Source organism: Lissotriton helveticus, chromosome 10, assembly GCF_964261635.1.
Source record: "Lissotriton helveticus chromosome 10, aLisHel1.1, whole genome shotgun sequence".
NCBI classification, from domain to species: Eukaryota; Metazoa; Chordata; class Amphibia; order Caudata; family Salamandridae; genus Lissotriton; species Lissotriton helveticus.
Genome location: NC_136071.1, coordinates 14,581,623 through 14,604,615, shown reverse-complemented (window position 1 = coordinate 14,604,615; position 22,993 = coordinate 14,581,623). Strand labels below are relative to the sequence as shown.

The 22,993-nt window shown below is 49.5% G+C and overlaps 1 protein-coding gene across 1 annotated transcript in view; it reads left to right on the top strand.

The window, feature by feature from the left end:
- HAUS7 (HAUS augmin like complex subunit 7) overlaps window positions 1–22,993 on the top strand; it is a 128,154-nt gene that overhangs the window by 65,962 nt on the left and 39,199 nt on the right. Inside the window, exons 3-6 of the mRNA XM_078664115.1 lie at window positions 9,722–9,789; window positions 15,159–15,220; window positions 18,958–19,055; window positions 20,632–20,790. Coding sequence (XP_078520241.1) covers window positions 9,722–9,789; window positions 15,159–15,220; window positions 18,958–19,055; window positions 20,632–20,790 — 387 coding nt within the window. The remainder of the gene's footprint in view (window positions 1–9,721; window positions 9,790–15,158; window positions 15,221–18,957; window positions 19,056–20,631; window positions 20,791–22,993) is intronic.

Genomic DNA, 22,993 nt, shown 5'->3' with positions numbered 1-22,993 from the left:
ACATGTCCGGGTCGGGTGGTTTGGGCGATTTTCACCGCATGGTTATCGCGCGTTTCGCAAGTAGCATTGCCATATCAGTGAAGCGTGTCGACACACTTCTTTTACACGGCGCTGGTCTTAGCCCTAGTATTGTATGTTCTAAGGTGTGTGCTAGTAGGGGAGCACCCGCTTTGGTAATGGAGTCTTGTATAGTGGTCCAATAATAGCCCAGTTTCGGGCAGTCCCACAGCATGTGTATCAGTGAAGCATCATCTGCTCTGCATCGAGGGCAAGTGTCAACAGCGTCAGGGAACATAGCATGTATACGGCGTGGCGTGAGATACGCCCGGTGTAAGACCATCAATTGAATAAACTTGAACTTCGGGTTTCTAGCCACGTTTTTGGGAAATTGAAGGATACGCCCCCATTCTTTATCCTCGAGTGGCCTTCCTATGTCGCCCTCCCATTTGACCTTGAGAGGCAGTAAAGAGATCGCCCTCCCCGTTCTGATTCCAGCGGTAAGCCATCTGGTCAGGTGGCTTCCCGTTCCCATGAGGTACTGCATCGTTAGCAATGGGTTTGTGGGTGGCTCTTCGCCCTCTCGCGCCCACAACTCCGTCACGTAGTGACGTAAACCAGCATGTAGGAGGAACGAACCTCCCGGGACGTTAGGTGCGGCCCTGAAGTCCTCAAAGGACAACATGCGTCCATCTAGAAGAGGTCTCCAATGTGCGTTACCCCTGCGTCGTGCCATGGTGTGAGCTTGCGGGCCGTCAGTGTTCCCGATTCCAGCGGGATACCTAACAGCGGAATCGTAGGGGCGTATGAAGTCGTGGGAGTTGTGTACTTTACCGCTTTCCGCCAATATTGCACTGCAAGTCGGAGAAGAGGGGGGAGTGTCCCCAGGTAACTCCGATCGGGGCAAAAGTAAGATATGGATTTTCCCCTTGGAGCGATCCTCCTCTGTCATGTCGATCTCATGTAGGTTCCGACCTGCCAGCCAGTATGCCAGCCATTGCAGCTGACAGGCAAAATTATAGGCCCTGAAGTCCGGTGCTCCCATTCCCCCAGCCCCAGAGGCAAGCTGTAATTTAGCAAGTCCTATGCGTCTCCGCCCCGATCCCCATATGAGCTCCGTTAGTAGTGTATCAAGTGCCCTGAAAGTTGAGGCTGGAATCAGGAATGGTAAGTTAGTGAAATAGTAAATGAGTCGGGGGAGCACCACCATCTTGGATACTGCCACTCTACCCGCCACCGACAAAGGCAGCGACAACCAGAATTGTATCTGTGATTTGAGCGCCCATATTGCTCTGCCCAAGTTGCCGTCTATCATTTCCTCTGCACCTCTGTAGATTTGGATCCCAAGGTAGCGGAAAGTTGTGTCCGCCATTTGGAAAGTGTACGGCGGGAAAAGCAGTGATGCAGATGGACCAGTGGCATTAAAGTAGTAACCATACGACTTGGGTTCGCTTATCGTGAGGCCCGATAACAACCGGTATTCCTCGAATAGTGTGGGTATAGGGTTTAGGTCACCCCTCAGATCACGGAGGTACAGGATAATGTCATCAGCATAGGCGGACACCACGTGTGTCGTCCCGCCTCTCTGAATGCCACGGTGAGAAGCCTCCTTCCGGAGTTTACAAAGTAGCGGTTCGAGCGCCAGGATAAATAAGAGCGGGGAGAGTGGGCACCCCTGTCTGGTACCCTTTGCAATGGCCAAGGGCTCAGAGATGCATCTGGACGTTCGCACCCGTGCCGTGGGGTGGGTGTATAGCAGCCTGACCCATGCAACATATTCCAGAGGTAACCCGAATTTTGCAAGTGTTGCAAACATGAAATCCCATCTGAGGGAGTCGAAGGCCTGCTTTAGGTCTAGTGAGATACAGCCCTCAGTGCTTACATCCGATTGGTCTCGTAGCATCAGTTGTGCTAGTCTACGGAGGTTCATAGCTGTGCTCCTACCAGGTACGAACCCGCACTGGTTGGGGTGGATCAGTTGGGGGATGTGCTGCGCCAGTCTAGTTGCCAGCACTTTGCTCAGTATCTTATAGTCAGTATTAAGGAGAGACAAGGGTCTGTAGTTAGCTAGGTGCATCCCGTCTCTGCCCGGTTTTAATAGGGAAGTTATCAAGGCCTGGAGGGATGATTGTGGCAGGGAATTGGCCCGTAGTGCCTCTTGGTAGATGATTTGTAGTCGTGGGGCGAGTAGGTCGATGAATGTCTCGTAAAATTCTACAGGTAAGCCGTCCGTCCCAGGAGTTTTATTCCTCGGGAGGGCGTGTATCGCCTGTTTAATCTCTGCTGTGGTGATATTACGCTTCAGGTCGTCTCGTTGTCCACCAGTGAGCTGGGGCAGATCTAAGCCCTCCATGAAGTTCTCCAGTGCCATTTGTGAGAGGGGCTGGTGCGGTCCATATAGTGTGGTGTAGTAGTTCTTGAATGCGGTGTTGACTCCTAATTGAGTCGAGGCCATTGAACCTTCTTGGTCTATAATTTCCAAGATTGGGAGGTGTGTCGGGGAATCCCGTATAATGCGGGCTAACAATGGGCCTGACCGATCAGCCTGAGTGTGCTGTCTGTTAGTGTATTCGCGATAGTCCAGTAATCTTAAGTCTTCAAGTAGCTCAGCATGTCGTATGTGTGCTTCTTGTAGTGGCGTAAAGTGTAGGTTTGTGCCCACTGCTTCGTTCTCCAGCATTGCCAGTCTGACCTCTACTTCCTTAATGCTATCGAGCACCTCCCTCTTCATGCCCACCCGGGTGGCCATCGCCTCCCCTCTTATGAAGACTTTGAACGTGTCCCATTCCAATCGTCTGGAGCTAGCAGTGTCAGTATTCGTAGCAAAGTAAGCCTCAATGGTGTCCGCCATGGACGATTTGAAGACATTGTCTTCCAACAGTTCCGTGGGCAACCTCCAGGTAGGTATCGGTGTCAGGAGCCTACCCCATTGCATTGCCAATTCGACAGGGTTGTGGTCTGAGAGTGTCTTTCCCATATGTTGTGCTGTGAGAACCGCCCCCAGTAGAGAGCGGGAGCAGAACACGCGGTCGATTCTGGTGTGCGGTTGGTGTGGTGGGGAGAAAAAGGTATATTCCTTGTCAAGTAGGTGTTTGCTGCGCCATGCATCTGCTAGGTCCCACCCTTCTGCCCACTGTGTTAGTGCAATTGCCTGTTTCCTGCATTCGGTGGCGTGTAAGGGTGGGTGTGAACCGTCCAATGTGACATCCATCACAGCATTGAAATCCCCCCCAGCAACCCATTGATATCCTGCCCAATCCGCTAAAACACCATTAAGTCTAGTTAAAAAATCCGATTGACCCGAATTTGGTGCATATACACATCCGAGCACAACAGTGGTGCCATCCAGTATGCCCCTCACAAATACATATCTCCCCTCCTTGTCAATTCTCTGCTCAACTGGTTTGAAGGGTACAGAATTACGAAGCCAAATAGCTGCCCCCCTTGAGAATGCAGAGTAGGACGTAGCAAAGAGTTGACCCCTCCACTTCTTCAACAGTTTCGTGTTCTCAGCACTGTTCAGATGTGTCTCCTGGAGGCAAGCTATCATGACCCCCCTACGGTTAAGTTGAGCCAGTATCCGGTGTCTTTTGTGGATCGAACCCATGCCCCGCACGTTCCAGGTGCACAAATTGTAAACATTAAGTGTCCCCATGACTGACCGCATGATGTGGAAATGTTGAGCCCGTGGATGAGCATGCCAAGTATACCCTGTGGTGGTAGTGGAGTGCCATTTTAATTGTTAACCCCTGAACATTGAGGTCCCCAGATAAACGGACCCGGGGTCCAAACCATGATACCCAACATGGGTAATAGTCAAACACAACCATGTTCATATGACGGGGGTGCAGTCTATTCGATCCTGATGTGTGCTGACTTGCGGTGACATAGCAAGCCCGTAGCACGTACATCCCCCAGGCCACCCACCCATGCGTGGCTATTTATGCTGTTCATACATTACCACCCAGGCAGTGTTCAAGGCGCTGTTGTTAAAATTCTTCAGCCATTTGCGCCGTGATCTTGGGGAAGAGCTGTAAGCTGTCCGCCGACCCCGATACTTCCGTATGCGTGTCTGAAGTGCTGGCCACGTCTCTCGCCGTGTCTGCATCGTGAGCAGCTAGTGCTTCCTCTGTCAACTGCGCTACCTTTGTTCGTTCCTCTGAACAGTTCGTTGCGTCTTGTCCTTTCGGCGAGGTCCGTGTTGAGGGGCCTTGGCCAGTATCTGAGGCAGGGCGTCGTCGGTCTGGCCGACTCCGATGGCCGTCGCCCCCATCGTCGGCAAATGGGTCCTGTGAGGTCGGTGGTGTGAGCGTTACTTCCATCCATTCCTCCGCTTCCTCCGGTGAGTCAAAAAAGTGAGTCAAAAAAGTGTGATCTGTTGCCATGTAGGATCTTGAGGCGGGCTGGGAATAGGAGGGCATATTTCAATTCTCGTTCGCGCAACTTGCGTTTTACCCCCAGGAAGGTGGACCTGGCTCGCTGCACCGCTGGAGTGAAGTCTGGGTATACGGATATAGTCTTGTCTTCGTAACAGAGAGGTGCTTTCCTCCCGCGCTGCGTGTAGCACTGTGTCACGATCTTTATAGTGAAGGAGGCGTGCGATCAAAGGGCGCGGTGGTGCTCCTGGTTGCGGCGGTGTTGAGGGCATCCTATGCGCTCGTTCCACGCTATATAGGGTAGTCAGATCCTCCGGGCCTACCATCTTTTTGAGCCAGTCTTCCACGAACTGAGCAGGATTCCTCCCTTCACTGCGCTCCGGAATGCCCAAAATGCGGACGTTGTTGCGGCGGGCTCGTCCTTCCGCATCATCCACCTTGTCCCACAGCTGTCTGAGTTGTTTTTCCATGCCTTCCAGCTTCGTGGAATGTTCTGTCTGTTGGGGTATTAGATCATTGAGTGCGATTTTCTGCTCCGACACCCTCTCCGCCAGTTTGTTGTGATCTGCCTGGAGCAATGAGAGGCCCGTCGCCATGTTGTCCATACGTGATTCGAGTGCTTCTCTTGTTGCCCGTATTTCATTCAGGATAAGGTCCAGTTTGGCATCCTGTGACCCTTTCCCTGTCGGTGGGATAACGTCCATATTGGAAGAGGCCAGCGGGTCTTCCGAGCCGGTGGACTGCATATCCGTTGATGCGCCCTGGTCCTGGGCCTTGCCTCTGTGTCTCCCCATGGATCTAGTGTGCAGGGCGACGCTGTGCCGACCACACGCCCCCTTCACAACCTCCACTGTGTAGCGGCACACAATATCCTGTGTCCGGGCTGTCCCTGTAATAGGTAATCCGATAGGGCGTCAGTAGCACAATAACCCGCGATGGCTGGGGGGATCCGCCGGTTCCGTGTCAATTGTAGCGTCTGTGATAGATGCAGCAGCGCGATGAGCAGCGTCCTCTATGGAGCAGTATTGGGAGCCTTGGCGGGGGTGTCAGGTATCGTCCGCTGCGTGGCACAAGGGGTTCTACAAAGGGGAGGCCAGAAGCGCCGCGCAGCAGCCCCGGCAGAAGTATTCCCAGGTGTGACCTCGTTACCCTCGTGCCGCGGCCCAGATAGGCGCCTGGGTCCGTCTCCGGCAAGGTGTAAGCAGGGACTCCATTGGTGTCTCACTGCGCTCCCTGTGTCTTGGCTCCGTAGTTGTGGCTTAGAGCCCCCGGCGTTGGTAGCTCCCTGCACTGTCAGCTTGGTGTTCCCCGTGATCCTGGAGAGAAGGCAAGATGGCGTCCGCCAATACAGCCGCGGAGCCGGCCTGCGTAGCGCAGCCGGCGCTTGTCCCCGGTCTGGTGCAGCGGTCCCCTGGTCGCCTCGGTACTCGCCTGAACTCCGCAGCTTCCACGCAGCGCTCAGGCTCTCGGAGGTATGTGGACTGCGCTGCGGTGGAGCCCCAGGCGGTGGTCCGGTCCGGGCGCGCCGCATGCCTAGGTCAGACTCGGGAGGGTAGGGCTGGTCCCACAAGGCGTCTCGGAGGGGGTGCACCTGGGCGGGAGGAGCCGATGTAGGGGGTCAGGCGTGTGATCGTGTTCAGTGCCCACAGGTACCTCCGGCGCCCCCGTAGAGTTCCGCCGGCAGCAAGCAGTAGGTCGGCCCTCCTGTAAATCGATGCAGTGTGTAAAGTGAGTGATTAAAATTGACTACCAGGAGAGAATAAGTTTATTAGTAAGTATGGGTGAATTTTGAGGATTTGCGGTCCACAAATTCACGCAAAATCGCAAAAAAATCCGCAAGTTCACGAAGAAATTCGCAAACTCGTGGATTTGCACAAATAGACTGTTTCTGGCTAATCAGTAAGTGCTAGCTCGTTGGGGAAATGTATAGTGCTTTTCCTACACTGCAAATGCGTAAAGGGACAGAAGATTTGCCTCCAGTGACCTCCACCTCCAGACCCAAAGCCTGCTTCAACCACCTGCTGCAGGCTGCACCTTGCCTGGGGATACCCTGTATTCCTTCACAGTCTGCAACGCTGTGTTTGTTTGCCCACCTGTTTTAATTTGCTCTGTCAGAGCTCTAATGAGAATTACTGGGGCAGCAGTTGTGGTTAACTTTGTGCAGGGTGGGGGGCAGAGAGCAGGGGATGAGAATTTTCAGAGGCGGGTGGTGGTGTCATTAGTCCAGTTAGGGTGGATAACTTGAAATGAAATGAAATGAAAAGATAATTTATAAAGCGCGATGGCTACCCAGGGGCGTCCCAGCGCTGCAGAGGTTGGGCTAGTTGGAGTACGCTAGACTTTAAAGAATTATTAAGATGAATTATTAAGAAATGATTTATTAAAAAGCCAGGTTTTAAGAAGCTTTCGGAAGGTAAGTAGTTTAGGTTCCGATCTGATTGAGAGGGGGAGAGTGTTCCAGATCTTGGCTAGGTTATAGGAGAGCGAGCGGCCTCCGCACCTGGCTCTCTTAATTCGGGGCACTGTGGTGAGATAGGATGTCCCGGATCTGAGGAGACGATTGGGATGATAGGCATTTACCAGGGGGCGGTTGATAGCATTTGATAACTTACTCCTGGCGGCAAGCAGCACACGAAAGGGAGGAGAGTTTGTTTCACTAGAATCTTTTCAAATATTCAAACTAACATCCACGCTAGGCAGACACCAGGACCTGCGGCTGCGTTGTGCCATCTTTGGATGAGGGGGACTGGGGGGTATTTTTTCACGTTTTGTCCATAGTTTCAACTCTCAGCATGTGCAAATCCGCCCGCGAGCATATTTGTGCATTTTTCTGTAATTTTGCGAGATTCGCGGATCGCGAAATTTACACAAATCTGCAAATTCCGCGAGCGGAACGGATTTTCGGCCCAACCTTATTTATTAGGTATCCCTTGGTGTCAAAAATGAAAAGCAGGGTACGTGCGGTCTGTAAAAATGTGCGAGCGCGCTGGTCAAAGCAATAAGAGGGTCTACATGTTTCAGTCAATCTTGATCATAAATCGATCTTGGCCTTCCTCAGGACCGGATTGTTACTACTACTACAAAATATAAGTGAGTAAGAACTAACACACAAAAAATTGCCAATATAATTGGAACGATACAACCAACTTATACCTGTGTAATACTTTTGGTAGGCACTACAGGGATATTTGGTAAACACCTGTATGCAATTGGGAGGACTACCCACCGCTCCTGGTAACAACTCAGGGCGTGAGGCAACGCTCTGTCCGTCGCTACCTCGGACCCGAATCCGGTTGTCACGGTAGTGCAGTGCAGCTCTGGTATGGTAGTGCAGTGCGGCTCTGCTATGGTAGTGCAGTGCGACTCTGCTCTTGTAGCAGAGTGCGACTCTGCTCTTGTAGCAGAGTGCGGCTCTGCTCTTGTAGCAGAGTGCGGCTCTGCTCTTGTAGTGGAGTGCGGCTCTGCTCTTGTAGTGGGGTGCGGCTCTGCTCTTGTAGCGGGGTGCGGCTCTGCTCTTGTAGCGGGGTGCGGCTCTGCTCTTGTAGCGGGGTGCGGCTCTGCTCTTGTAGCGGGGTGCGGCTCTGCTCTTGTTGCGGGGTGCGGCTCTGCTCTTGTTGCGGGGTGCGGCTCTGCTCTTGTTGCGGGGTGCGGCTCTGCTCTTGTTGCGGGGTGCGGCTCTGCTCTCGATTCCGGGGTGTGGCTCTGCTCTTGATTCCGGGGTGTGGCTCTGCTCTTGATTCCGGGGTGCGGCTCTGCTCTTGATTCCGGGGTGCGGCTCTGCTCTTGTTGCGGTGTGCGGCTCTGCTCTTGTTGCGGTGTGCGGCTCTGATCTTGTAGGGGGGTGCGGCTCTGCTCTCGATTCCGGGGTGCGGATCTGCTCTCGATTCCGGGGTGCGGCTTACTCTAGTAGAGCCACTTTCTCTCGTAGTGCATTGCGGCTCTTGTAGTGCATTGCGGCTCTTGTAGTGCATTGCTGCTCTCGTAGCGCATTGCGGCTCTCGTAGCGCATTGCGGCTCTCGTAGTGCATTGCGGCTCTCGTAGCGCATTGCGGCTCTCGTAGCGCATTGCGGCTCTCGTAGCGCATTGCGGCTCTCGTAGAGCATTGCGGCTCTCGTAGAGCATTGCGGCTCTCGTAGCGCATTGCAGCTCTCGTAGCGCATTGCAGCTCTCTTGTTATGCATTGCAGCTCTCTTGAAGCGCAGTGCGGCTCGGCTCTCGAGCAGGGTCAAGTCTAGTAGAGCGTGCAAGTCCAATCTCTTACCACAGTGCAGTTCTGCTGTGGCTTCTCCAGTGCGAGTCCTCTCTAACTGTACAATGTGAGTCCGTTCTTGTAGCACAGTGCAGGATTGAATTTGTTACTTTTGTTACTTTGTGTAAGCCCTGTTTCGTGGTACAGTGTGAGTGTGTTCTCGTAGCGGGATGAGAGACCTCTCTTGTAGTACAGTGCAAGTCGTCTTTCTTGCAGCACACGTCTTTCCCCCTCCACAGTGTTCTTGTATAGAGGCCCCTCTTTTCATACTACTGTTTTAAGCTTATTTTTTCCTCCTCTGAGTAACATGGGACTCTGTCTAGTAATTGTCACGTCTGCGTCCATTTCCAGCTCTTCTCCCTCCTGCTGCCTGTCTTGTTTGCTCTTTCTCTTTTCACACAGGTCGCTTTGCATACTAGCAACTGATCCACCAAGCACTCCAATTATTAATTACAGTCCACAGTTTATATTCTCTGTTGTTCTTCAAGTTTTCTTTTCATCTTCTTCTTCCAAAATAATATTTTCAATAAAGCCAACAGCCAACACGTGTTTCGTCTTAGCCAGTCTTTGACATACAGACTTCTTCAGGGCCCTATGAGGTCCAATTTAAATTCTATACGATAGGTCCTCTCCACAAGATTCCAATTCAGCGTATAGCTTATTCTCAATTAGGTACAGTCTTGTAGCACGATTTCTGTTTTCAGCAATAATAGTCAGATATCTGTCCTTCGGGCACGTTATTCTGTAAATGTTTTCTTATCGGGAACCCCGCAGTAAGTGTTAATCTCGGTCCATAGTTCGTGTATCCGGAGTGCACCTCGATAGTATTTTAGCGTGCTACCAAATGCAAATGTGGTCGAACCGCCCTGGGGTTTTTTTGGAGTCTTGGTAACGGACTCGAGTCTACCTTGAGCACCAACTATACTTTGCGGATTTACTTTTCCTAAATTGCTGTGCGCTCCTTTGAACTGTTGCCATTTGTTGTATTTACGCTTTGCATTCTACTTGTGTGTTTCTCTCCTAACTCAGCTCCTTCTCCTTCTCCTCTTCAGTTTGATGTGCTGCCTCTCTCGTAACAATGCCTTTCCTTTGTTGCAGGATTTGCCCACCACTCCAGGATCAGTTTTCTTGTCTGAAGGAGTCCCAGGCCGATGTGAAAATTAAAGGTATACCTTCTCTCTCTCCCTTCAAGAGACCTTGGTGACCTCAATGCGCTACATTTGAGGATTCAGGCACTGGTCCTCACATCTCCCTGGCTCTGAATATAATCTTTGAATAGCAGTACAGTGGTTAGCATCAGTGTTCTTAGCATGTTCATACTATAAGTGTTAGTGATTGATGTTTTGTTTTGTCCTACCGTGTTAAGTTGATCTGTCTCCTGAAGATGCTGCTGCTTACACTAGCCCTGGACTACCAGCAGATGCTCCAGGTGTGCAGGCTCCCTACATTCCAGACACGGGGGCAGCAGGTAAACCGCATGCTCCTGTCTAGAACGAAGCCTGCCCCAAGAGCAGAGGCAAACTATGGAAGCCAGGGAATGGAACAAGCAGCTCACCTGTCTGATAGCCCAGGGGGATACGCACAAGCAAATGGCAAACTCCAAAAGGTGTTGGAAAGAATGCTTGCACATATGTGAACCTCTGCTGACTGGTCTGCGTAGCCGCCAAAATCACGTGTTTCACCCGCTGTGCCACTCTAGACAGAGGCTCTGTTTCTTTGAGGAACCGCCCATCACGAGCTGCCAGGCAAGGCCCCCTCCAGAAAGGAACACAAGCAACCCAAGACTCGTTTTGGCCTCGTCTGTGAGTTATAGCTTGGATACTGTGGCTCAGGAAGAAGGACCCACCTCTGGGCGTACACTTGGCCACTTAGGGTGTTTCATCAAAAAAACAAAATGTGGTGGGAAGAATACTTGTCAATTCTCTAAACTACTTGAAATCACTCTTGATGGTAGCACTCCAGACCGTCGTCTTTCACCCACTGTGCCACTCTAGACAGAGGCCCACACTATGCAAATCAGTACTGACCCTGCTCCTCGTGGGAATAGTCCATCCTGACCTGCCAGGTGAGACCCTTCAGAGGTAGGGCCATATTGTATTTTGAACGACAGAACAGTGGGCTGTACACCTCTGTATTATTGATAATGACTTCTTGAACAAGTTGCCCATGAACGATTGCCAAAGTACTATTATCCAATTGCATTTGGAAAATTGTTGGTAGTTACTAGGACAAGCAATTATTTTGTTTTCCCTGACCTAACTTAAATATGTAGATGGGTTCGCTTGACTCCAAAGGGTGAAGTTCTCCTGTCATTCCCCGCCCGTGCTCACCATAAACAAGCAAGTTTTGTTAGGAAAGGCATCCTCTTGTTTCTTGATTAATGTAACTATGCACACATCTGATAAGTGTTGTTGTTTGTGGCAATGGTTGTTTAGATTGGCTCCTGTGCCTCTCACCAGAGCTGCAGAATATCCTGACTGAGCAGCACCAATCATATGACCATATCTACCCAAGAGTAGTTCTGTTTTTCAAATATTGGGAAGGACAAAAGAACTGGCTCAAAAGAATTTGACTGTCTCCACGATGAGTCCTCAATATGTAAAGGCTGCGGCAATAACAAAGGCCGAAGTGATGATGGGTAGAGTAGGCATTATTTTACCACAACAAGCGATGCTAAGATTTGAACATTAGCCTTTCCCACGCATGCCATTCCCACGCATGCCTTTCCCGGCGCAGGCCTTACCCGCGCAGGCCTTACCCGCGCAGGCCTTACCCGCGCAGGCCTTACCCGCGCAGGCCTTACCCGCGCAGGCCTTTCCCACGCAGGCCTTTCCCACGCAGGCCTTTCCCACGCATGCCTTTCCCACGCAGGCCTTTCCCGCGCATACCTTTCCCGCGCATACCTTTCCCGCGCATGCCTTTCCCACGCATGCCTTTCCCACGCATGCCTTTCCCACGCATGCCTTTCCCACGCATGCCTTTACCACGCATGCCTTTACGACGCACGCCTTTACCACGCATGCCTTTCCCACGCATGCCTTTCCCACGCATGCCTTTCCCACGCATGCCTTTCCCACGCATGCCTTTCCCGCGCATGCCTTTCCCACGCAGGCCTTTCCCACGCAGGCCTTTCCCACGCATGCCTTTCCCACGCAGGCCTTTCCCACGCATGCCTTTCCCACGCATGCCTTTCCCACGCATGCCTTTCCCACGCATGCCTTTCCCACGCATGCCTTTCCCACGCAGGCCTTTCCCACGCAGGCCTTTCCCACGCAGGCCTTTCCCACGCAGGCCTTTCCCGCGCAGGCCTTTCCCGCGCAGGCCTTTGCCATGCAGGCCTTTGCCACGCAGGCCTTTGCCACGCAGGCCTTTCCCACGCAGGCTTTACAATGCTTTGGCATTTACAACGCTTTTTAATACCACACAAGGCTTTACCACGAATGCTTTAACAATGCAATGCACTGGTATTGTCAGAAATTAATTTCATTTTATTGGGGATTATATATATTTTGAGGGTTCACCTTCCCACCCCCCCCCCCCTTTAAAAAATGTTTTTGTTTTCCTTTTAACCCCTCAAACCTCAATTTTGTTTTTAAACCCCTAACTAAACTGTATCTCTTCCCTCACTAAATGCTTAAAAACACTTACCTCCCCTTATCTCAACCTAGCCCTGAACTCTAAAAAAACATTGCCTCTTCCTACCCCATAGCCCTAAAAATCTCTTACGTGTATATAACCCCTAAAAAAACTCCCTCCCTTTATCTATACCCACCGCTGAACCTTAATAACCACTTGCCTGCCCTTGAACCCTAGAAAATCCTTACCTCCCTTTACCACTACCCTCCCTTACCACCCTCAACTCTTACCCATCCTGTAACCCTTTTTGTTTTTAAATTAAATAATAAATATGACGTATAAAAAAATCCAAACCTGCATGGTAAAGTACCACGTGGTAAAGTATTAATAAAAGGGCTTGCATGGTACTTGCCTGCGCTGTGCTTGCCTGCGTGATAACGTCCTGTGGGGTGAAGACTGCATACCTAAGTTTTCATCTGCTACTTTCTGCCCCTCTTTACCACCCTTAGGGACATAATATCTGGCAGGGATGACTGCTGAAGTGAATAGCAGTGCTATGACTAATAGAATTTAAAGATTACCTCTGAAGAGCAGATATATATATATATATCTCAACAGCGGGAAGCGAAGGGAGCATGCATAGCTTCCATAAAGATGAAGGACTTCACACTCGAAACGACACGAATATTGGCAGAATATTGAAAAAGCCCATTTATCTTGAAACACGGAGAACGGACATTCATGAATGTTATTGGTGCATTGTGGGACATTGAGTCCCTACCATTCCGCTCTCCAGTGCCTAATGAAGGAGGTGCCGTTCCGGGTTGGTTGAAGCCCCACCAATGGAGTGCAATATTGTTTAAATTGACTGGAAGCTGAATATCGCATTCCCATATGGTTTCGGCACTGAAGAAGGTTAAAAATTCCGAAATGCATATGTATATATATATATATATATATATATATATATATATATATATATATATATGTATATGTATATGTGTGTGTGTATATATATATATATATATATATATATGTGTATGTGTGTGTATATATATATATATATATATATATATATATATATATATATATATATATACACACACACACACACACACACACACTGATATACTGCCACAGTTGGAGGTGCACGCAATGACAGACAAACTCAGCCACCACAGTTAAGTCCTTTATTGAGGCACAACGGAACACAGCGCTGGATATTTCATTAAGCCCCAACGCGTTTCGGAGCTCCTTATGCTCCTTGCTCACGGGGCGGGCATGCAGCGACAGACGTCGGAAGAGAACAAGTCCCTGGTTCGTTCTGTTTCATAGCATTTATTGCTGACGTCATCTTTGGACTTCTGGGATTCGTAGTCCTCCAACCACCATATGACCCATGTTGGGCTCTGCCTCCTGCAAGATAAAATCAAACCCTTAGTGTGTGTGTGTGTATATATATATATATACTAATGTATATATCTTTTTTACTTTCCAGTGTCCGCATTGTGTTCCTTGCATGCCCGAACCACCCAACGTCCATTGCTGCGTGCCTCTTCGACACAGGTCCCTTCCACATTTGTCGCGGGCCTGTCCATCCCACCAACTCGCCCATGACACTGCATGCCCCTCCCCCACCCCGTCGCTAGTTGCCTCCCTCCTCCCCCCTATCTCCATCATTGCTAGTTTTTCATAGCACAAAGTCCAATAGAAGGACTTGGAGTGCTGTGCGTGAGCGCCAGTTACATTACAGAAGGACGTATTCATGTTTACAGGCTCTGGGAGATGAAATGATTTGCCCAGAATCACAGGATGTTGCGCCAGCGCTGAGACTCAGACCTGATTCCCCAGCTCCAAAGTCAGCAGCTCAGCTCATTATTCCGGCTAGCTACACTTTGACACGCTGGTAACTGCTAGGAGCATTTGTTCACGGATATAAACTGCATATTAAGTATAGGGAAAAACATTTTTTTACTTGTTGTAAAACGTATTGGCTTTGCCAATGCTTGATGGTAATGGAGTCCCCATCTCATGCTTAGCAGAATTCCCTGTTTTTGAGAGCATCTGTCATGTTTTGAGATACTGGTGGTGATCTGTGCCAAATCATGAGGCAGACAAGGGTCCACTCTTGACCGTAAGCAATGGCTTCTGGGTAACGGAGCCAAGCTCGCCTCACTCCTGAGGGATAACATTAACTGCAGTGTCCTGGGGCAGTGGAGGAACCTACAGTCCTCTTGCGTTAAGCAGTGTGGATAGTGATGGGGTTACCTTGTCTGCAAAGAGATTGGTGGATCTCACCGGTCATAGCTGGGAGTTTATTGGCCAGGTTCCAAATACCAGCAAAGATTCTGATGACCATTTAAATTCGGCCTGATCTACTCAGATTATTATTGAAATTCAGTCCTGCTCTAATACCAAAGTAATAATCCTTCTGAAAGGAACTGTAGGATGTTCTCTGATAGCAGCCCTGGCACCAGGGGCACCTCAAGGCTGGTCTTCTTTTGATCTCAGCCAGGACCAGAGTAAAGAGTTTGCTGATGGCTTTAAGAACTGGTAGTGGACTGTTGTACCTTGAGCAGAAGCGGGAGAACGCGTGCCCAGAGTGTAGGCATGGTGCAGCTGTACCAGGAGGTCTACGCACAGCCGGTGTGTCCAGTTGCCACCATGATGCATTTATTCCGCGAGTGCCAGAGTTGAGCCCTAGTGCTGTGTGTTTACAGCTGTGAAGATCAGGTGTGTGTGGAGTGTCACTCAGAGCAGGGGTTCCCTGAGGGGTGCAGGTGGTCCTCGAGTGACCGATCGTGACCGCGTGTCCTGAGTGCTGCATCCTTCAGGTATATCTCACCTGCTGTCCTTACCAGGTGTAAACAAAGAGCTGCTTGAATGAAGTGATGCTGTGAGACAGTTGTGTCCAAACTCTGCCAGCTGTTGACTGCTGTTTCTCCTGTTCTTTTCTCAGAGATGGCCCATCTGGGCTTCCAACTGATGATGTGCCGGGCAGACGACGAGGACTTGATCAAGGTACGAGATGGGTTATCACACTGCAAAGGAATTTAATTGTATGTGGGAAAATTGAACACAAAATATTCTCCTGGACGAATATTTTGAATTTTTGGAAGGAGTTTAATGCAGTGTCCTCCCTGGTCCAACCTCTGACCAGGAGCTTGCATCCCATTCCACCTGTGCTTTCCCCCCTTTGCCTTTTACATTTTAGGAGCATCTTTCTATATTTATCTAGTGATGTTTCTCTTTCTCTCTTTCCACGTTTGTGATTGATACACATCATATTTTCTTTGAATTGCGTAGTGCAGGTTTCCTTTTACTATATAACACCTCTTACACACTTCTTGTCATTGCACTAACAGGTAATTCCAGAAGACTGCTAAACAAATAAAATGCAAAATCTCCTTGTCCATGCCTCCTGTTTCTGAAAAGAATTCTGTGCTGACTCTGCATTTCAGCTCATACATGCCCAGTCCAGAAGAGCTGCTGGGAAGGCTGGTCCCCCTCTCATAGCTGTCCTACGGGCGGTGTCATTTCGAATGAACTCTCAATAAATCACTTAAAACATTGACACTTCCTCGGAAGTAAGCACATTTCAGTGTGATTACCAGCGCTGAGGATTTGCACGCCTCATGCTTTTTTTTTTTTTTTTAAATAATTATGGGTTGTGGGTAGCTCAGCTGTACTTTGAGTCATAAACTGATACACCTATTCTATAGTGTCACCCATATACAGGTGGGTGGCAGTATTTGCTTTATGAACCAGGGCTCCATACATACACTTTTCAACTAAATGCACCTTTGGCAAAGCAATCTTGAAACTCCCCTAATGAGAAAAAAACATTTAAGCTTCTAGCATCAGTCCCAACCACGAAAGTTGATCTTTCTTGCTCATTCACTCACTTTATTTTTGTGCTAACTGTAAACATGTTTTGTTCACTTTATAATGCGCACCATGGAGAGCCAATCCCTCCCCACCGGAGAGAGACACATACCCCCCGAAGAGCCAACTCACCCCATGAAGACCCCCCCCCCATCCCCATTAAGAGCCAACCCCCTTTTTTGAAATCACACTTCAGAACAGCTGCTTCTCAGACATGTGGCTGCAGGTGACAGGGTTTGAACTTATGTTTCCTGAAAATAACTTTTCTTACATAAAGATTTCGCGTGACTTTAGGTATCACTACCTAAACACACACACACGCTCCCTGCGCCAGTATTATTGTACCAGTGTAAATAAGGTGGACCCTTGTCTCCTAGTTTGACTCCCTTTCCATATTACAGATACATTTTAATTTATGAAACGGAATGTAAAAGTCTTCAGTCACCTTTCACAGTCCGTGAGCGCCACGGAGTTTGAGGCCACTGGCTCCTGGGACTTTTTCCTGCACCAGTGATAAATGGCCAGTGCGGTTAAGATTAACCTGTGACACTCCTTTTATGTTTCATCAGCAACATATGGGGTTTTCACAGAGTATGTGGAACATGTCCCCTTTGCCCTTATGACCATAGCACATGGAATTTGTATCTTTACCTACAATTCAAATGATTACATTGGGCTAAACCGTAGGAGCAACGTTCATACCTCATTAAGGCCAAGTAGTGGTTTGGCCTTCAAGAGTGCCAGGCAGGAAAAAGGTAACTTTCTAAGAGTAACCTTTTCTAAATATTTATTGAAAGCCCAATGTTACCATTGGAATGGATTTTTAATAAATATTAAAAGTAGCGGTTAAATCATGTTTGTAGCTAGTCCCAACCTCGAGATGGCAGAATTCATGTTTTAACTTGTACCCTTGTTTTTTTCTTATTGGAAAGCAAGAGCCTTCCATGGTGAAAATAGCTTTTGGTGCCTTGTCACTATAGGGGGATGGTGATATTTATTTTCTAGATCTCCCCTTTTAAATGCCATGAACCCTACCTTGTGCGCTACAAGGCTTACGTAGACGTGACTTATTAATATTTAAAAGAGAGGTCTTTCCACGTCATAAGAGTATTCCTGTGAATGGTCCTGAAACGACATAGCATGGCTAACCGCTTCCTGTCTCTCGAGGGCGCATTAGGCATCGGTTCCAAGACGCAAACTACATTTCTCATGAAACCGCTGAACTCTCATGTTGGATATGGTGGCAGAGGGGTGCAGGTTGTGTCATAATCCAGGGTCTCCTTGCTAGGCAGGCGAGATTTTCTCAATGCACATACACTATGGAGCTAAGAGGGAAAATAACCCTGGTGGCCCTCCAATCAATCCAATAATACACAAAAAGACCAGGGTCCTAAGACTAAGGAGATCATAATCTGTCGTATCCCCGCAATGCAGTCTTATTTAGAGGTTTGTAGTCTTCTACATAACCCTCCTTATACTCTGTTACGTAGTATTCATTTATATATATATATCTTAAAAACTTTTTCTCACACTTTGTTGACAGTTTTTTAGTGTATGATGGAATCATAAACTACGCACTCTCAACTGTTGCAATCTCAATCATACACTCCTCAAAGTGAAAAAAGTGAAGCGAGCGCAATGACCCCTCACGGACGTACCACCAGGCGGACCACTGATAGGTACTCACCAGTTGAGTCCATTGTTATCATCATTGGCAGTCATTACACTCTTAACAGAAAAAGTGTCCAACGAAAGAGGTAAAATAATAGAGAAGGTGCAGAATGTGAAGTGCATAAATGTGTCGCACCTCACAGTGTGGAAAAAATAGAGTTAAAATTGGACGGATTCACTCAATGCGCCACAACTTTATTGTTTTGCTCAGTGAACCCACTCAAGTTAAAAAACAGTAAAGGTTGCTATGTATGCAAACCACTGTTCAATGCCAACATGTTTCTCTGTTTATAGATTCATCAGGGCCATTTATTGTTTGCCACTGCACCGTGTGTTGGACACAACCATCTAAAAATCCTCAAAAAGCCATGATGTAGCCTACCAGCTGCGAGGTTCGTAAAGAAGTTTCCTTTCGTGAAACCCTTTTTGTGGGCTAAACAGTGTTCCTATCGTTGCTTGTATCGCCCAGGCAACACGGAGCGTGTTGTCTCCCTCTGCCGAGATTGAGATTTTTCTCAATGTCAAGAGGCCGTTCTCCACCTGTACGTAGTTTTTCAAGACAGACCACGTTCCTCATAGTCTAGCAGCGCTTTGCACCCTCCAGCTATATGTGTTTATTTTATGTGCCTGCCAGGGCCCCATCTCTGGATGGAGGCACACATGTCTGCATTGGGGAAGCACCAAGTTAAATTCACTCACACATTAATGCAAAGGCCCTCATTCATTATTTCTTATGATGTTGGCTGAATACTTGGTACAATGATGTTAAAGCCCAGGAGCTGTGTGTATTGACCTACAGTGGATGGTGTCACAGAGCCGACCATCCCAGGATATTGTTCTCCTCCAGCAGAACATCAAGTCCTGTTCTCTCCAGTGTCCATTGCATTGTTTCTGGCCAAATGGCTGTTTTGACTTTGGACTTTCTGGGGCTACTGTCCTGGGACCAATAATGGCATTTCCATTGGGTTACCACCCCTGCCAGAGCGCGGGGGCTCACTGCAGATCTGGCTGAGTCTGTCTCATGCCAACCAAGGTCCAAGGCTGGCGCTCGCCCTCTTTCGGACCATACATTGTCGTCTTGGGTCTACACCCAGCTCTTATCCTTGGAGTCTCTATTAGGACAGATCCCACCATGTTACAGTGCTCAGTTTAGACCTAACCCTAGAGGATTCTTCATCTCCTTTCCTCTCTGCTTCCACCAGGGCCTCACCAGTCCTCAGCAACAGTTGTCCTTCATGACAGAGTTACTGGATGTGATCAGCAGCCCTCAATGTGCCAACGGAGACTCCCTTTCTGGCAGGTAAGTGGTATCGGGAGCTAAGGCTACTGGCGAGACCCATGACATACCTGCCTGAAATGACTCCCCTTTCCTTTGCTCTGTAACTGGTGAAACTCTGTTCATATTCAGGTTACATTCATGCCTTCTCTTCCAGCACAGCTCACCTTTAAGGACAAGAACCTTCCCTCTAGCCCAGCCCAGAAGAACTGCTCCCATGTATGTTGTGGACATTGCTTTCACCGCAGTTCAAAGGGGCAAGCCCTCATTGTCAGCCCAGGGACACATTAAGGCACTTTTCTTCCTTCTCAGCCAATAGAAACATCACTTTCTTCCCAGCCCTGCAGGACGTTTCTGCCTTGTAAGCCCTTGGTCACATTGCCTTCCAAGCTCATGGACTTTGTTAGTCAACCATTGATAGTTTGATCCGTAGGTGAGATGGGGTGAAGGATTTAAATAGCCCCTCAAGGTAGAAAGCGATGTGTACGTCTGCATTCACTTCTTAGGATATGCTGAAGTCCAAGACGAGTTTGGAAGGGATTGCACGGAGTTTGTTTTTGGACATTTATACATCATAAGATGTAGGGGGCAGTGTCGATCACCGTCCCCTCTCCTTATCTGAGCTGGAGCAGGAGAATGGTCATTGTAGACCCTTGTGTTCCCTCTAATAAAATTGTGAAACCATTTGACGGGTGGGCGAGCCCTCGGCTACCAGTACCCGTGTTTCTGCTGGAGTGAGTTTCCACAGTGTTGAAGGCCCCACTGAGTTCTGGTAACATTAAGATGGTTGTTTGTCCTGGATCCTTCAGCCTCCGCAGACCATCCTGCATTGGTGACACGACCGACTGCGCCCAGCTTAGGGCGACCCTTGAATTTGTGATGTTCGAGGAGTTTGCAGCGATCACGGTGCGTGGACGGTTTCAGAAGCACCCCTTGTTCCTGTGACTCTTGCAATCAGGGGGCATTGATGGTTGGCTGCTTGTGCTCAGGCAGGATAATGATTCTGTTTTGCAGAGCTGTGACCTTGGAGGCTAAGGTGTCTGAGCCCCGTTCTTGAGTTGGGGTCCTTTTGCCAGTGGTGGGTTTCAGTGCCCGTTAAAGCGATGCGGAAAGTGCTAATACGTGCTTTTATGAAGAACATGGAAACCGGCAAGTGGCCCTGACTCTGGTTGGTGCTAGGATATTCTCTTGTTCACCGGATGTTTTCAAGAGCGGAATGTACTGGTGCAGTAAGAAAAGTTTGGAGTAGAGCATCTGATGGGTACAATGTTATGCACGTTTGCTGCTTCACCATTTACAGTCTGCTTTTCACCTCCCTAGGTAGTCTTTTCTCCTGCTTGTCCTGGGTGGGGGTGGCATTGCCAACCTTTGAAGCCCTCCATCACTCTCTTTCCTCCTGCTTGTCCTGGGTGGGGGTGGCATTGCCAACCTTTGAAGCCCTCCATCACTCTCTTTCCTCCTGCTTGTCCTGGGTGGGGGTGGCATTGCCAACCTTTGAAGCCCTCCATCACTCTCTTTCCTCCTGCTTGTCCTGGGTGGGGGTGGCATTGCCAACCTTTGAAGCCCTCCATCACTCTTTTTTCTGCTTTTCTCCCGCCAGTGTTGAGGAGTCCATCCTGAGCCGTGTCCAAGGCACCGAGGACCTCCTGAAAGAGATGTTTTCCAGCTCTCACTTCCAGTCCGTGCGGAACCCGGAGTGTAATCCGTGGCCTTCGGACATCAAGCCGCTGCTGCTCGGAGAGGACCCCTCAAAAAAGAGGTGTGTGCGCCCATTCAGGCTGGCGAAATGTGCCCCTTCGGTTTGCGTCTGTACAGTGGTCATCTCTTGGCAGTCTCACAGGGGCAGCGTGGGTGATTTCCCTCTGATGGTATGGGTCCTGAATGCATCTTGTAGGATCTGGGGGTGGGCGTAGGGTGAGGGGGGAAGGGGGAGGGGGAGGGGGAGAGAGACAGACACTCTGACTCTCTCTCTCTCTGTGTCTGTCTCTGAACATGTACATGCTCATGTGATGGTCCATTGTACAGATGTCAAAAGCCTACGTGCCGGGTTGCTTGCTCGTGTGCCCCCCCTGCCAAAGGATGCCAGGTTGTACAGGCTTCTGTCCCACCCATGATCATAGCTGGACACGCTGCGTTTTGCAACCACACTACCTTCTTCTCCTTGTGGGCCTGGGTACTCACTGCCCCTTACAATTAGGATACGCTGATAGGTTCCTGGCAGCAGCTGCCACCTTCGTTTCAAATCCGCCCTCTGGGTCTCTCCAAAATCTCATATTTGCAGTACAACATTACATTGATCAGGGAGTTCCCATCTGCTGCACACCAACAATATGGTGCCATTTTTTTAGTGAAAGTTTCGGTTGTAGTGTGGCGTCCGGCACCAGCGTGATTGAAGATGCATTCTGATGCTGAGCACGGCGTCGGGATACAAATAAAGTTCACGTGAGCGCACGACTCAGATGGCATCATACCCCTACACCGGTGTTTGTGCAGTGTTTCTGGGCCGAGTACATTAGTGACAAGGCGGGTGTGCATAACCCTGCGCCCAACCCACGTTGACCCTACTGCTAAAGACCAGCCCAGCTGAGCCAACAGGAAGCGTCGCTGCCTCTTGTTTGGCCACTAAACGGCACACCCAGAAAATGCTACAACCATCCTATTACATCTCTAGTCGAAACCGGCCCCCCAGCCTTGAACCCTAAAACAGGCCCCCAGCCCTGAAAGCCCCCGCCTCCCACTGCTGAACCCTAAAACTGGCCCCACAGCCCTGAAAACACCCCTGCCCCCAGCCCTGAGCTCTAACCCCCACTTCCAAAGCAACCCCATCCAAGCCAGAACCCTAAAAACGGCTTCTTTCCAAGCACTAAAACCCATACCTACCCCAACGCCTCCCCCACCCCTGAAGCCTAAAGCCTGCTCCCCAGCCCTGAAAACCCCCCACCCGTGGCATAAAAACGGCCCCCAGCCCTGAAAGCCCCCGCCTCCCACTGATGAACCCTAAAACAGCCCTGAAAACACCCCTGCCCCCTGCCCTGAGCTCTACAACCCACCTCCAAAGCAACCCCCTCCAAGCCCGAGCCCTAAAAACTGCTCCCTCTCAAGCACTCAAACCCATACCTACCCCAACGCCTCCCCCACCCCTGAGCCCTAAAGCCTGCTCCCCAGCCCAGAAAAAAACCCCACCCGAGCCATAAAACCGGCCCTCAGCCCTGAAAACACCCCAGTGCTTTAAATTCATGAAGTCTTGGTGCTTCAACGGAGGAGTGGCGGCTGCCAATCACTCCTGAGTAGAAGGAACTCCCGAGAGATTCACAACAGGTCCACGAGCACTCTCTTCATCCAGGCATCCAAAAGAAATCACGGTACTGGAAGTATTCAGGAATCAGCATTTCTTCTCCACTCTAGCCTTTTCTCATTCTAAACGACACATTACACTACTCCCGTAGTATCTTATACCGGAGCGTCCAACTCCTCCGTGAAGACGCGTGTCTGGCGTTTATAATACATGCTCAACACCACTACCATGAATCTCGGGGCATACTTCATGATTTCGTATAACCGGCAGTGCACACAAAATAAATCACGCTTTTGTAATTGTACACTCACTAAGAAGACCTGATGAAGTCAATGACGAAACACACATTGACTAGAATGGAGACAAGCATTGGCAAAGCCAATAGGTCTTGCCCATGCAAGAGTGTGGGAAGCTGGCTCTTTATATAATGGACCAAAACCAGCTGCACTGTGTGACGAGTCCAGGCAAACCTCTCTTGGTTCACAGAGGCACAAACGATAACCCAAGTGCGCTCCTTTGTGGTAGTGTGGGCATCCGTTACGCTTATCAGAGGGCAGTGCTAAGCATTTGTTGTACTCGCTGCGACAATAAATTAGACGCACAAGAATAAATCCAAGACCAATTTAGAAAACTTAGTAATGAAGTAAGTACTTTTGCTGTTATGAAT